General features: G+C 51.2%; 1 protein-coding gene across 1 annotated transcript in view; it reads left to right on the plus strand.

Annotated features, from left to right (window-relative positions):
- Window positions 1-13,232, plus strand: part of PPP1R16B (protein phosphatase 1 regulatory subunit 16B) — a 66,930-nt gene extending 53,698 nt beyond the window's left edge. The window contains exons 3-11 of the mRNA XM_068150128.1: window positions 3,766-3,836; window positions 5,534-5,679; window positions 6,564-6,667; window positions 7,564-7,688; window positions 8,016-8,141; window positions 8,500-8,575; window positions 10,045-10,174; window positions 10,870-11,038; window positions 11,833-13,232. Of these exons, the coding sequence (XP_068006229.1) occupies window positions 3,766-3,836; window positions 5,534-5,679; window positions 6,564-6,667; window positions 7,564-7,688; window positions 8,016-8,141; window positions 8,500-8,575; window positions 10,045-10,174; window positions 10,870-11,038; window positions 11,833-12,354 (1,469 nt within the window). The 3' untranslated portion in view covers window positions 12,355-13,232. The remainder of the gene's footprint in view (window positions 1-3,765; window positions 3,837-5,533; window positions 5,680-6,563; window positions 6,668-7,563; window positions 7,689-8,015; window positions 8,142-8,499; window positions 8,576-10,044; window positions 10,175-10,869; window positions 11,039-11,832) is intronic.
- Window positions 13,233-14,002: the final 770 nt, after the last annotated feature.

Here is a 14,002-nt window from a genome sequence, read left to right on the forward strand (position 1 = left end):
TCACACCACCCTCAGTGTTCAAAAGTCTCTTCTGTCTAGTTTGAATCTCCCTCTTTTGTTTAACCCATCACCCCTTGTCCTGGCACAACAGGTCCTGCTCAAAACTCTGTTTCTAGCTTGCTGATCTACCCCTTAAAGCCACCAGAAGAACTCCCTGGAGCTTTCTCCAGGCTGAACAACCCCAACTCTCTCAGCCTGTCCTTACAGCAGAGGGGTTCCACCCCTCTGGTCATTTTTGTGATGTCCTCTGCCACCTCTCCAACAGGTCCAGGGCTATCCTGTGCTGTTCTCCCTTCATGTCCCTCTTCAGGTCTGTCTGCAGGGAGCAAGGTGTGATGATGCTGCTCTTTGCCACTCAGTTCTCTGCTGCTGGAAGTGGTGGGTAGGAACTGGGGCTCCATTCTGCTGTGAGCTTGGTGGGACTCTGGGTGAATCTCCTCACTTGTAATAGGAAGCACAGTTCTTGGATACTTCTGCCTAGATGTTGGGATGTGCTGTCTGGAGCATGAGGAATACCAAAGGCAACATCCATCTGACTTCAGGACTCATTTCTGCCCAGCCCTGTGCTCCTCTGCTGAGCACTGAGATGCAGCCTTCATCTTAGGACTGTTTGGACAGGAGTTTAATCTCTCTTCAAGCCATGTTTGCCTGGACTCATGGGTGCCACATCCATACCTAGCTTCATTGCCTGACTTTTTCCTGCCTTTCTTTTCTGGCATCTTGTGGTTGTCAGTCTTTTGGTGTTTTGGGCAACACTGGGAAGTGTTTCAAGGGCTGTGGTGAGCTGGTCCCAAGGGCAGATGGGAAGTGTGCTACAAGCTGCTGCAGGGGCTAGTGGAGAATTCAAAGCTGCTTTAGGGTAAGGCAAATCCTTCTCTGAATCTTAACCCTTCAAGAGCTCTTACAAGCTCTGTCAAGCCATGATTGCAGAGCCTTCAACAACCCCCCACCCAGACTCCATAACAAGCTGGGGTTTATGCTACTGCTTCTTCCCATGGAGGGACAGCACTTGAAAGGTTAATCTGCCAGCATCTATTTGTCCAAGTCTCTGTAATCAGGCAGAACTTGATTGTGGAGCTGCATGTCATTAGTACCCAATGGCTTTGAAACGACTGAGATTGAATTAAAACCCTAATGGCAGAGCCCCCAAAGCAAATCAGAGACAGCCAGCCCCACTGGTGAAGGACTCAGCCATCTCTCAGCTGGGATTAGGAGGGAAGGAGCTGGGGCTGGCCAGGAACAGCAGAAGCATGGTCATTAAACTGGATGTGCTGGCTGGGGTTCAGCACTCCTGTTGCTTGGAGATGCGCGGGGAGGGGGGATGTGAGCTGAGCTCGGCGTGGGCTTCCTGCTCTGCCCTTCCAGCTGGAAAAGCTCCGGCTCTCCGGCCTGGCTGTGCTGGGAGATGAGTTTTGCTCTTTGCTGTATCTGTCTCTCTCGTGTCGGTTTCAGTGAGCAGGTGGCAGTGCCTTCAAGTAGCTTCCACCCGGTGTCAATTCCAGCGTTGGGGTCGGGTGAAGCAATGCTGTCATAGAAACATTCAGATTGGAAAAGACCCTCAGGATCTCAGAATCACCAAGGTTGGAAGAGACCTCAAAGATCATCAAGTCCAACCTGTCACCACAGACCTCATGACTAAACCAGAACCCTGCTCTCCAAGCTTCCCCCCTAAACCAGAGCTCCCAGCACCACACCCAAACCACCTTCAAACACCTCCAGGGCTGGTGACTCCACCACCTCCCTGGGCAGCACATTCCAGTCCCTGACCACTCTTGCTGGGGAAAAATGTTTCCTACTGTCCAGTCTAAACCTACCCAGTTGTAGCTGGAGGCCATTCCCTCTTGTTCTGTCACTAATTACCTGTGAGACGAGACCAGCAGCAGCCTCTCCACAAGGTCCTTTCAGGTAGCTGTAGAGAGCAATGAGATCTCTCCTCAGCCTTCTCTTTTCCAAACTACCCATCCCCAGCTCCTTCAGGCACTCCTCATCAGATTTATTCTCCAGGCCCTTCCCCAGCTTCCTGTCCCTCTTTGTTGTGTCCAGCTCTTTCAGGTCAGTTTCACTGAGCAGGTGGCAGTGCCTTCACGTCGTTTCCGCCTGATGGGTAAACCCCAGCCTGGGAAGCAATTCTGTGATGCAAAGTGGTTTATTTCCTTTCCCTCTGGCTGCTTTTTTTTTCAGACCAAACAAAAAGTTCTCTTTGGGTTTGAGTTTGCTGCTCTTCAGCGTGCATGGGGATGGAAGGGCAGTGGATGGAAGTTCCATGGAAGCAGAAGGAAAAGTGTTTTCCCTGTGAGGGTGACAGAGCCCTGGAACAGGCTGCCCAGGGGGGTTGTGGAGTCTCTCTCTCTGGAGATACTCAAAACCTGCCTGGATGCATTCCTGAGTGATGTGGTCTAGGTGATCCTGCTCTGGCAGGGGGGTTGGACTGGATGAGCTTTCGAGGTCCCTCCCAGCCCCTGGCATTCTGTGATTCTGTGCCTCTCCCAGAGCTTTTAAACAAAGCTTCATAAACCCACACTGATGTCACTGTGGATGTGGTTTCCCTCTTCTGCTTTGGGTGCCAGCAGTGCTCTGTGCCCAGGGACAGCCCTGCAATTTGGTTTCCCTCTGGATGGGATGTGCTGGGGAAGGAGCCTCTAAGAGCAGGACAGTGAGCAGTCAGAAGCAGCAGCAGCAGAGGCTGCAGGGTGCTTTGAGAGGCACCAGCCCTGCATTCATTTGATTGCCAGCTCTGGGGATGGTGATTGCCCTTTTAGCTTTGTTGGTGTTGCTTTTTCTGCAGCTCTGGTTTCACTTTAGTGGTTGAATGTTTGCCATCAAACGTGGTGCCACTCATTGCTACCCTGGCCCCAAGGAGATGATTAAGAACCTCTGGCTTGTGCCTGTGCTGTCAGTGACATTTGAGGTGGGAAAAGCATTAGGCAGTGAAATCTCTGGAGGAAAGCAGGGAATGAGCAAGTAAACAGCAGAAGATGGACATAGATCATCAAGATCTGTCGGCAGCCTTGAGTTTGAAGAGTTCCTGGTGTTGCTATTAGTTTACATCCCCTGCCAGTCATATTGCTGTCACTCCCTGCAAGATCTGTACCACAAAGCACACTTTATTTTTCACCTGGGGGCTAAGGACTCTTCCTGTGTTTCAGAAGTTTGCAGTGGAATGGACTAAATCTTTTCCTTTCTCCCCAAAGCAACAAATCAAAAACAAAACCTCTGGGAAGATTTCTTCAACTACTCAACAGCTGATGTGAAGTGTCCAAAGCAGCCCTGCTGTATTTTAGATGTGGGAGCCCCCTGAACATATTAGACTTCTCATCTCAGATTGTAACTTCTTGAGGCAAGACCTCATCCCTCCCACTGTGAGAGATCTCTTATGGTTGTAACTCAGGACCCCAGAATATCGCCTCTGAGCTCTCCTGGGCTGCAGCCTGCAGAGGCTGCCCTGGGATGCTGCAAAGCACAAGATAAAGCTGCAGCCTGCTCCATCACAACCACACAGCAGTGCCAGCTGCAATAATAGCAGCCTCCTGTGGAAGGAGGCTGGGGAAAGTTGTATGCTGGTGCTCTCTGCTGGATAAAACCGAGGTGGCTCTTTCCTCACCAGCACTGCCATGGCTATGGGCTCATGCCAGTGCTGGGCTCTCGGTTGCAAGGTCTCCTGCAGCGCTGCCCCCACTGGGACACCCTGTCTTGAAGTGTCTGAGAGCAGGAGATGTGCTAGGAGTGCTGGTCTGACTTCTCTCCTCCTGTCTCCTTCCCTTACAGTATGTTACCTGCTGAAGAGCAACATCAGCCCGGACCTGTGCAACGAAGATGGATTAACTGCACTGCATCAGGTGAGGCATGGCAGGAGGTCACAGCTCTGTCCTGCTCCACACTTTTGTCTTCCTCCTACCTCCTGAGCAAACCTGTTGGACAAAACACAGGCAACTCTCATACTTCCCTTTTGAGCTCAGTTACAGCAGTGAAGCCTCAGCATGTCATGCTGGCAATCCTCTTTCTCGGGGAGCAGACTGAGATCAAACCCTTCTGTGCTGTGTCCCAGGCTTGGTTCAGTGACAAGAGCTCAGGAATCAGTGCTGGATGTCAGACATGAACAACATTTCTTCTTCCCTTCAATTGTTGCAGGGGCTGGGCTGTAAACTCTTAAAGCAAATTAACTCAAAGGTAGGGACTTTGGTAACCCATGGCTTTTGAAACTGGCATAGATAAATGATGCACAAGATGCTGGAGATGCTCTCTGCAGCCTCAGGGGCTTCCAGAATCATAGAATGGTCCAGGCAGGAAGGGACCCCTGAAGGTCATCCAGTTGGACCTCCCCTCCCTGCAGTCAGCAGGGACATCCCCAACTAGGCTGCCCAGGGCCTCATCAAGCCTCACCTTGAATATCTCCAGGGAAGGAGCCTCAACCATCTCCCCAGGCAGCTTGTTCCAGTGCTCTATCAGCCTCATAGTAAACAACTTGTTTGTAACATCCAATCTAAATCTGCCCTTCTCCAGTCTGAAGCCACTGCCCCTAGTCCTGTCCCTGCAGACCTTTGTAAACATTCTCTTTCCATCCATAGAAGCTTGTGTGACATGGGAGCAGCTGATGGCCAGCAAAACACAGACTTACTGTACTGCTGTGTGAGTCTGTGTCCTTCCTCAGAGCCTCTGCACTGATGCCATATGGGTTGTTCTATTGTTCTTAAGGCCTGATTCTCAGTGTGAGAGCCCCAGGCCAGTCAGCCTGCAGCAGAGCCGTGGCCCTCGCCGTGCCTGGCAGCTGCTGCCTCCACTGCCACCCACAACAGTGCCACGTTTGTCACACTCCCTGCAGGGGTGGCAAGGGGAGGGGACTTGTGGTTCTCTCACCATCAGTGTGCCTGCTGAGCCATGGTTTGGGATTTGCTCTCTCCCAAGCTGGGCAGATGCTTGTTTAGAAGTGCAAATTGGCTTCCAGAAGAATAAACAGTTCCCAGCACCACCTCTTCCGAGAGAGGTGACTGCACACAGAGAAACTGTCACAGCCTCACTGCTTTCCCTGCCAGGCACTGAGGCCACAGAGAGCCCCACCTTGCCCACTGAAGGGTTAGATCTTGTAAAGATGCATTTCGGAGTTGAGGTGGGAACTTCTCATCTACCAGAGTTAATTGAATCCCTGATGAGAGAGAAGCTCCTAAGTGAACCCCAGTGCCTGTTGGCAGTGGCTCCCAGTGAAGGATGCAGCAGCACTGCTGTGCTAACCTGGCTGTGTCACAAGTGTGATTTTACCTTGGGAACAGAGACACCTGAAGGCTGCTTGTCACTCAGCTGCTGAGATGCTTGTGGTGGGCTGGAATTGAGCCCTGTGACAAGCCCAGCTGCAGAGCTGAGCTGTGAGTCTCCTGTGTGGCTCTGCAGTCACGTGCAGATCACGCACTGGCAGCTTGCACAAGGATGAATCTTGGTTTAGTGTCTGACCTTACACACATTCATGCCAAGAAGTGAGCAAATTCCATCCTCATCTTCCCAAGGTTGAAAAGCCCATCTGTCTGTATCTCTTCCTCACCAGTGCTGCATAGACAACTATGAAGAGATAGTCAAGCTTCTCCTCAGCCACGGGGCCAATGTCAATGCAAAGGACAACGAGCTGTGGACTCCATTGCACGCAGCAGCTACCTGTGGTCACATCAACCTGGTGAAGATCCTCATACAGCAGTAAGTGGCTTTTTGTGACTGTCCCTTTCTGCAGAGCTGATTCTGCCCACAGCTCCTCTGGATGGAAACCAAGACTGCTGAGTACCTTGTGAGATGTGTGGCAGTGGTGGTTACTGCCTGCTTTCAGGCTGGTCCTGGGACTCCTTCCTGCTTGGAGGGATAGGATAGGATAGGATAGGATAGGATAGGATAGGATAGGATAGGATAGGATAGGATAGGATAGGATAGGATAGGATAGGATAGGATAGGATAGGAATAGAATAGAATAGACCAGACCAGACCAGACCAGGTTGGAAGAGACCTTAGAGATCATCAAGTCCAACCTATCACCCAACCCCATCTAATCCACTAAACCATGGCACCAAGCACCCCATCCAGTCTCTTCCTAAACACCTCCAGTGATGGTGACTCCACCAGCTCCCTGGGCAGCACATCCCAATGGCCAATCTCTCTTGCTGGGAAGAACTTCTTCCTAACATCCAACCTAAACCTTTCCTGGCACAACTTGAGACTCTGCCCTCTTATTCTGTTGGTGGTTGCCTGGGAGAAGAAACCAACCCCCACCTGGCTACAACCTCCCTTCAGGTAGTTGTAGAGAGCAATAAGGTCTCCTCTGAGCCTCCTCTTCTCCAGGCTAAGCAACCCCAGCTCCCTCAGCCTCTCCTCACAGGGCTGTGCTCCAGACCCCTCCCCAGCTTTGTTGTGGGATTCATCTTCTCCATCCACAGCTCCATGGCTTTGCTTCAAATCTTTCTTCCCTCATACAAATCCTGTCGAGGTTTGGGCAGCTCTTTAGCCCCAGCTGCTTGCTGCTGAGCATTTCTCCCAGTGTTTGGCACTGAGCTCTAGGATGCCTGAGGTCCTTTCTCTCTTCCTCCCTGCAGTGGAGCAGACTTGTTGGCAGTGAACGCAGATGGCAACATGCCGTATGACCTCTGTGAAGATGAGCCAACTCTGGATGTCATTGAGACCTGCATGGCCTATCAGGGTAAGGAGAGGGACTTCATGTGAAACACAAAAAATGGGTCAATGTAGTACTAAAAATTACCTTGTTCCTCAGCTCTTGATTTGCCTCTGGAGAACAGCAGAGAGCTGCTGCCTGGCATAAATCCTTGGCACCTGACTCTGCCTAGCTTCTCTGGTTCCTGAATGATGATATGCATGAATCATAGAATCAATAAGGTTGGAAGAGACCTCAAAGATCATCAAGTCCAACCTGTCACCCAACACCTCATGACTACTAAACTATGGCACCAAGTGCCACATCCAGTTCCCTCTTGAGCACCTTCAGGGATGGGGACTCCACCACCTCCCTGGGCAGCACATTCCAATGGCTAACAACTCTCTTTGGGAAGAACTTTCTCCTCACCTTGAGCCTTAACTTCCCCTGGCACAGCTTGAGACTGTGTCCTCTTGTTCTGGTGCTGGCTGCCTGGGAGGAGAGACCAACCCCCTCCCGGCCACAACCTCCCTTCAGGTCATTGTAGAGAGCAATGAGGTCTCCCCTGAGCCTCCTCCTCTCCAGGCTAAGAAACCCCAGCTCCCTCAGCCTCTCCTCACAGGGCTGTGCTCCAAACCCCTCCCCAGCCTCATTGCCCTTCTCTGGACACATTCAAGAGTCTCAATGTCCTTCTTATATTGAGTGCCCCAGAACTGGACACAGGACTCAAGATGTAGCCTAACCAGTGCTGAATAAAGGGCACACTGACTTCCCTGCTCCTGCTGGCCACACTGCTCTATGAAGGCCAGCTGTCAGTGCCCTCAGCCAAGCAGCCTCTGAAAAGGATTTGAGGTCCTATCAAGCAGGAATGATGAAGTCTAACTTTACTCAACCAATGGAGACAACTCCCAACTCTTCTCTCTCTCTACCTGGAATTTGAACAGGGATCACACAGGAAAGGATCAATGAGATGAGAGCTGCTCCAGAGCAGGTCATGATCTGTGACATCCATGACATACTTGCAGCTGGACAAGACCTGAACAGGACAGACGCCCAAGGTGCTACTCTGGTGAGTGAAACGTTGCTGCGGCTTCACCTCTGCCTTCCCCCAGCCTGCAGGTTGCCAAACCTGCCCTGTGGCAGCAGTTAGACCAAACCAGCACATCCAAGGCACTGAGGGGAGTGAGCAAGACATTTGGATGTTTGCCCCTCTTTCAGCTTGTTGTCACATAGGAACAGGCTCTGTCCCTGGGTACAGCTGCCATCACTTAGTGTCTAGCCCTGTGCTTTTTGGAGCAAATTCCTTGCTCATGAGAGTTCCCTCAGCTGTCCAGCTGGGAAACTTCACTGAGATGTGGCCTTGCAGGTGGCTCATGCTCTGTTTCTTATCTCCTAGCTACATATAGCTGCAGCCAATGGTTATCTGCATGCAGCTGAAGTGCTGCTTGACCAGGGGGCAAGCTTGGATGTGAAGGACTGGGATGGCTGGGAACCTCTTCATGCTGCTGCTTTCTGGGGACAGGTAATGGTTTTGTTCAGATGTCATGGGTGAAGGTGGCATTTCTTGCTGCCTGGACAAACTGAGGAGTAGTCTGCAAATGGAATAAATCTATGCTGGGGCTGGCCTACTCTGAACAACGTCAGAGGAGGTCCTGGGGTCTGCAAAAAAGAACCTGGTGCTAAGAAAGTTCAGGGAGACTATGTCTGTGCAGTTGTATGGGAGGAAGTGTGTTGAACATCAGTCACACAGCAGAGTAATTTGAGGTGAGTTGAACACGAGTGCCAGGGCTTCATCTCCTATTCCAGCTTTTCAGCTTTGGGGAGGAAAATGATTGCCTAAAATAACCTCTCCCAACTTGGCTTTCTTTCCCTTTCTTTAGATGCAGATGGCTGAGTTGCTTGTGTCCCATGGGGCTAGTCTGAGTGCCAGGACATCTTTGGATGAGATGCCAATAGGTGAGCTTACCAAGCTTAAGAAAAGAAGGAATAGCTAAGCTAAGCTTTTCCTCCTAAGCTTGCTGGAGTCTTCACATGGTGCTTTCAGGAGCAGTAATACCATTTTCCTTGGGAATCAAAGTTGCAGTTACTCTAGTGGGGATTGAAGTTTTAAAGCACCTACTTTGTTACTTCTGAAAATCACAGAATCAATAAGGTTGGAAAAGACCTCAAGCATCATCAAGTCCAACCTGTCACCCAAGACCTCATGACTACTAAACCATGGCACCAAGTGCCACATCCAAAATGCTTCTCTCTGCCTATAAAAACAAGAGAGAGTTTCTCCAGCAGCAAGTCCTTCTCCTGTGTGTTTCCACTCATGCTATCCCTGTGTCCCTCTGCTTGGGAGTCTCCCTGCTCTTACACTGTCATCTTGGAGCAGGGCAGCTATTGAGTGCAGCCCAAAAGTCTAACTTTTCTCTGTTGTAATGACATGTGTTAGGCTGTGAGGGATTGGAAAGAAAAAGCACACACAGCCCTAGAATGGCTTAGGCTGGAAGGGACCTTAGAGCTCATCTACTGCAACCTCCCCATCATGGGCAGGGACACCTCTCCACTCGACTTGGCTGCTCAAGGTCTCATCCAACCTGGCCTTCAACACCCCAGGGAGGAGACATCCACAGCCTCCCTGGGCAGCATGTTCCAGAGTTTTATCATCCTTGTACTGAAGATCTTCTTACTGTGATCCAGGTTAAACCAACTCTCCCTCAGCTTCAAGAGATTCCCTTCTGTCCCATTGCTGGACTCCCCCATGAAAAGTCCCCCTGCAGCCTTCAGCTATTGGAAGGCAGATGTGAGGTCCCCCTGGAGTCTTCTCCATGCTGAACATTCCCAGCTCCCTCAGCATGTCCTCATAGCAGAGGTGCTTCAGCCCTTGAATCATCTTTGTGGCCTCCTCTGGACTCACTCCAACAGCTCTGTGTCCTTATGCTGGGGACACCAGAACTGGAGGCAGGATTCAAGGTGGGGTCTCACAAGAGCAGGGCAAAGGGGCAGAATCACCTCTCTTAACCTGCTGGCCACACTCCTGTTGCTGCAGCCTAAGATATGGTTTGCCTTCTGGGCTGCATGAGAGCACTGCTGGCTCACAGTGAGCTTCTCAGCAATCCATACCCCAATCCTTACCCCAATTCTCTTTCTTCAGAGCTGCTCTCAACCCACTCTCCACCCACTCTGTATTTGTGCCTGGGATTGGCCCAACCTAGATGCAGGACCTTCCACTTTGATTTGTTGAACCTCATGCAGTTGGTACTGGCCACCTCACAAGCCTTGGAACAGCCTGGAAGTAAAAATGCTAACATCTGGGCATGGCTATATCTTCCTCCTAGCACTTGTGGGTGCACATGCTGAGGAGGCACAGTTGGTAACATAGTGTTAATGGTAGCACGTTTGACCTGTCTGATGGATGGCTTGGTTTGTGCATGCCACAGATCTGTGTGAAGAGGAGGAATTCAAAGTCTTACTCCTGGAGTTGAAACACAAACATGATGTGATCATGAAGTCTCAGATGAGGCACAAATCCTCCCTGAGTCGAAGGACCTCCAGCACTGGCAGCCGGGGGTAAGTGCGTTGCTCCCCGTGGGTCCCCTGGTGCCCAGCTTGGCCACCCAGACCTGGTTGCAGAGCGCTCTATGGTCAGAGAGCAACCTGCACATCCTGTCTGAATGGACTCTGAGAAGTGGAAGCAGAGCTCCTTTGAATAAGAGGCTCTTTCACTAGAGAGAGGTGGTGCTTTCTGTGCTGTTGTGGTTCAAGAACCGCTCTGAGGAGAGGAGCAAGCGTTGAGAAATGACCCTGTCACACCACTGCTACTGGTGGCAAAGAGTCAGAGCCCCAAGTGGATTTCCTTGAGCTTATCATTAACAGGTCTGATGGCCAAGACACTGTGCTCAGGCAGGGTTTGCACAGCTCTCTCTCTTTACTAGACAACAAAGCAGTCCTGCAGACCATGAAACTCCCTGGCCAGCTCATGGGCCCTTTCCTTCTACATTTGCTCCACTGGGTTTAGAGCAGACTCGTTAGGTGAGCTGTGTGACATCTGACACAGATTTGCTTTGAAACACCTTAAAATTCCTCCCACCTTTCATACCCACACTGGTGCCCTTGTTTTGTGTGGGTGCCAGGAAGCCAAGTTCCCCTTCCATACCAGTGGGGGAGGCTGTGAAGCTCAGGGAGGAGATGAGAAGAGCTACGCAGGGTAAGAGGAGATGTCATGCCCTGCTCACAGCTTTGCTGTGCCTTCTCCTGTCCCACAGGAAGGTGGTGAGGAGGGCCAGCCTTTCAGACAGAACCAACCTCTACAGGAAGGAGTGTGAGAAGGAAGCCATCGTCTGGCAGCAGCTGGGGGCTGCAGAAGAAGGGAGAAGTTCAGCTCTCATTGGAGAAATTGGGGAGACTCGCCCTGACCAGGAGAACACAGACCCTGTAAGGAATCCCTTCCCTGTTGTGGCAGTCACCCAGGAGGGCTGCTGGTGCGAGTTCAGCAGTCATAGCAGCAGTGGGTGCCCTGGTATGGAAGGTGGCAGAAGCAGAAGACTTCTCCTTTGGCATAAATGGGGATGTCCCACTCAAGTGGAAGGACTGGTTTGGATTTACAGCTGCATAAATAGTTTTGGGACAGTGGGGCAGTGGACACCCACTGGAACACAGGAGGTTCCACATAAGGGAAAAAATTAATCTCTGGAGCAGACTGCCCAGAAAGGTTATGGAGCCTCTGTCTCTGGAGGCACTCAAAACCCACCTGGATGTGTTCCTGTGTGAGTTACTCTGGGTGATCCTCCACTAGCAGGGGAGTTGGACTGGGTGGTCTTCAGAGACCCCTTCCAATGCCTACCAGTCTGTGATTTTGTGAGACTAGTGAGGTGGGAAGTCCAGCAATGTGGTGTGTGTATTTCTCCCTAGTGGCCACCACAAAAGACCTGTGATCTTGCTTGGCAGTTACTGAACTCAGTTGTAGCCATGTTGTGTTAATATGCTCATCTAGCTATATCTTTTTATTTTGGTGAGTCCTTCTGAGTTAACATTCCATGGTTCTGGGTGGGAACCCGCTCCTGACTGGGGCTCACAGCATTACAGGGTCCTGTTAGTGAGTGAATGCAATGTTTGAGCTGCAGTGCCTGTCTGGTAGAGGGGCTGAGTGTGAGCAGGCTAAGGAAGTCGTGAACCATGCTAAGGGGGGATGGTCAAAGATGCTTTGCTTTCATATCTTCTCATTACAGAATTCAGTGCTGGAGAACTCTTCTCTCCTTCCGGAGTTAGCAAACAAAAGCACCCAGTGTGACTCTGAAATCCCCCTCCAGAACGGACTCATGGCCTCTGCCAGCCCTTACCAGTACACCTTTTCCAACGGGGACATTTGGAGCATGCACCCCGACCTCGAGAGCAACCCAGGCCACATGCTGCCCTACGGCAACCCCGGGCTCCCTGACACCCAGCAGTTCTGGGGGCCCTACAAGGAGCCCAACCACCAAACGCTCTCGGAACTGAAGCGGCAGCGGGCTGCAGCCAAGCTCCTCCAGCACCCTTTCCTCAGCACCCACTTCAGCAGCGGCATGGGAGGAGTGGCTGAGAACGGGGGTGAGGCCAAGTCACACCTCATTGCATCCAGGACTTCTCCCTACAGCTCCAACGGGACCTCAGTGTACTACACAGTGTCCAGCGGTGATCCGCCCCTCTTGAAATTCAAAGCTCCCATGGAGGAGATGGAGGAGAAGGTGCATGGCTGCTGCAGGATTTCCTAGTCCCAGCTCTTCCTCACCCCAGAGGAAACCAGATGCGGGTGGGCTGGTTGGATCTCTCGCAGCAGCCAGGTTGTTTGCATTCCAAAGGGAGAATTTGGCTATGGACATCCTGACTGTGGTGGCCTCCTTCACCTCGAATTGTACTTCACCCTGCCTGCTGCTTCCATTGCAGCTGAATGAGTCATGCAGGTGGAGCAAGGCTCTTAGGAGAGGAAGGGATGCACATCAGCATGATGTAAGAGTCACCCTAGCCTTGCTCCCTGGAGAAGGAGGTATGGTGCACTGCCTCCTTGTCCTTGGGAAGTCATGAGATGCCCTGGAACAAAGGAAGGATCTGAATTAAAGTCATTGCATCTGAGCCTCTTGCTGTAAGTCACCAAGCTTGTGGAAGGTGACAGTTCCAAACCTGAATTTTCACTCTTACCCTGGAGGGGAGGTCAACCCCACAGTGAGGTTTGCAAGAGTGGACAGAGCTGTTGTCCCTCCAGCTGGATCCAGCACTTACAGACCCTGAGCAGCATGCCAGCAGAGGTGCTGCCCTCGCTCTAGGAAGTTTGCAAGGTGTCACCTCCTTGCAGTGAGAGCTCACCACCAAAAACTCTGCACTGGCTGGGTCCAGTTCTGCTCAGTAAGCTCATCACTGCAGACTACCACCAGGTTTGAAGCAGAACTTTGCCTGGAAGAGGCTTCACTCAACAGGCTTTAAAAGTGATGTTGCAATAAGGGGCCCTGGCAATAGAATTCTCCTGCAATAAAATACTGACAAAGGTCTATACTGGGATAAGTAAGTTAAAAACACAACAAACCACAGACAAGTTCTTTGTACTCTTTAGACTCTTCATTTGTTAAAACTGAAAAGACTTTTGCTGATCTCACTTTCCTATTGGTTCTCTTTGTTTACTCTCTACGCTCAACACAGCTACTAGGGGCAGTGTGCTTTGCCTTCTCATTGTCTCTTCTGGGTTTCCAGAACCACAGGGCTGAGGAGGGGATGAGGAGGACAAGGCTTGCCAGCACTAACCTAGAAACACCATGGAAGCATTTCTGATCTCCCTAGGTGTTACAGCACTCCTGTTCCCCCTGCAGTCTTTGGCTGATAAATAACTGTGAAATCATTGCTCGGGTAGATAAACATTGCAGCAAGGCAGGAGGGGGATGTGGGGCGTGTGTGTGTGGCTGCTTTCCAGCTCTCATGCTGGGGTCATCAGCAGTGGTTAGCAGCTGTCAGAAGACAACTTAAATTGCCTCTGTGTATGAGAGTCATTTAGTGCCATGCAGTTGTCAAAGCCTCTGCAGGGCAGCTGGCACACCAGGCGCCAGTGTTGCAGTGTAGCTCAGGTTAGCTCTGATTATCTGAGCAACATTAGCATGGCATAACCTGGGACTTTGGCTCTTCAGCAAGCTAAGGTTTTGTGCACCTGGGGGAGGTGAAAGGAGGGTGTCCCATAAGAGACAGCTCTGAGGAGCTCATCACAGTTGAGTTAAGAAGTTGTGTCTGCAGAAGTAGATCTCGAGCCTCTTTCTGCACAGAGGGACACACAGCTCTTTGCCTGCACAAATATGTGTCCTCCTTGGACAGTTTAAATTGCAGGCTCTGAAAATTATAAAGCCTATCTGGGGCTCTGCAAGCCATCCATGGATTAAATCC

The sequence above is a fragment of the Melanerpes formicivorus genome, unplaced genomic scaffold, assembly GCF_026170545.1.
Source record: "Melanerpes formicivorus ecotype bairdi unplaced genomic scaffold, bMelFor1.0.p_v2 SCAF_19, whole genome shotgun sequence".
NCBI lineage: Eukaryota > Metazoa > Chordata > Aves > Piciformes > Picidae > Melanerpes > Melanerpes formicivorus.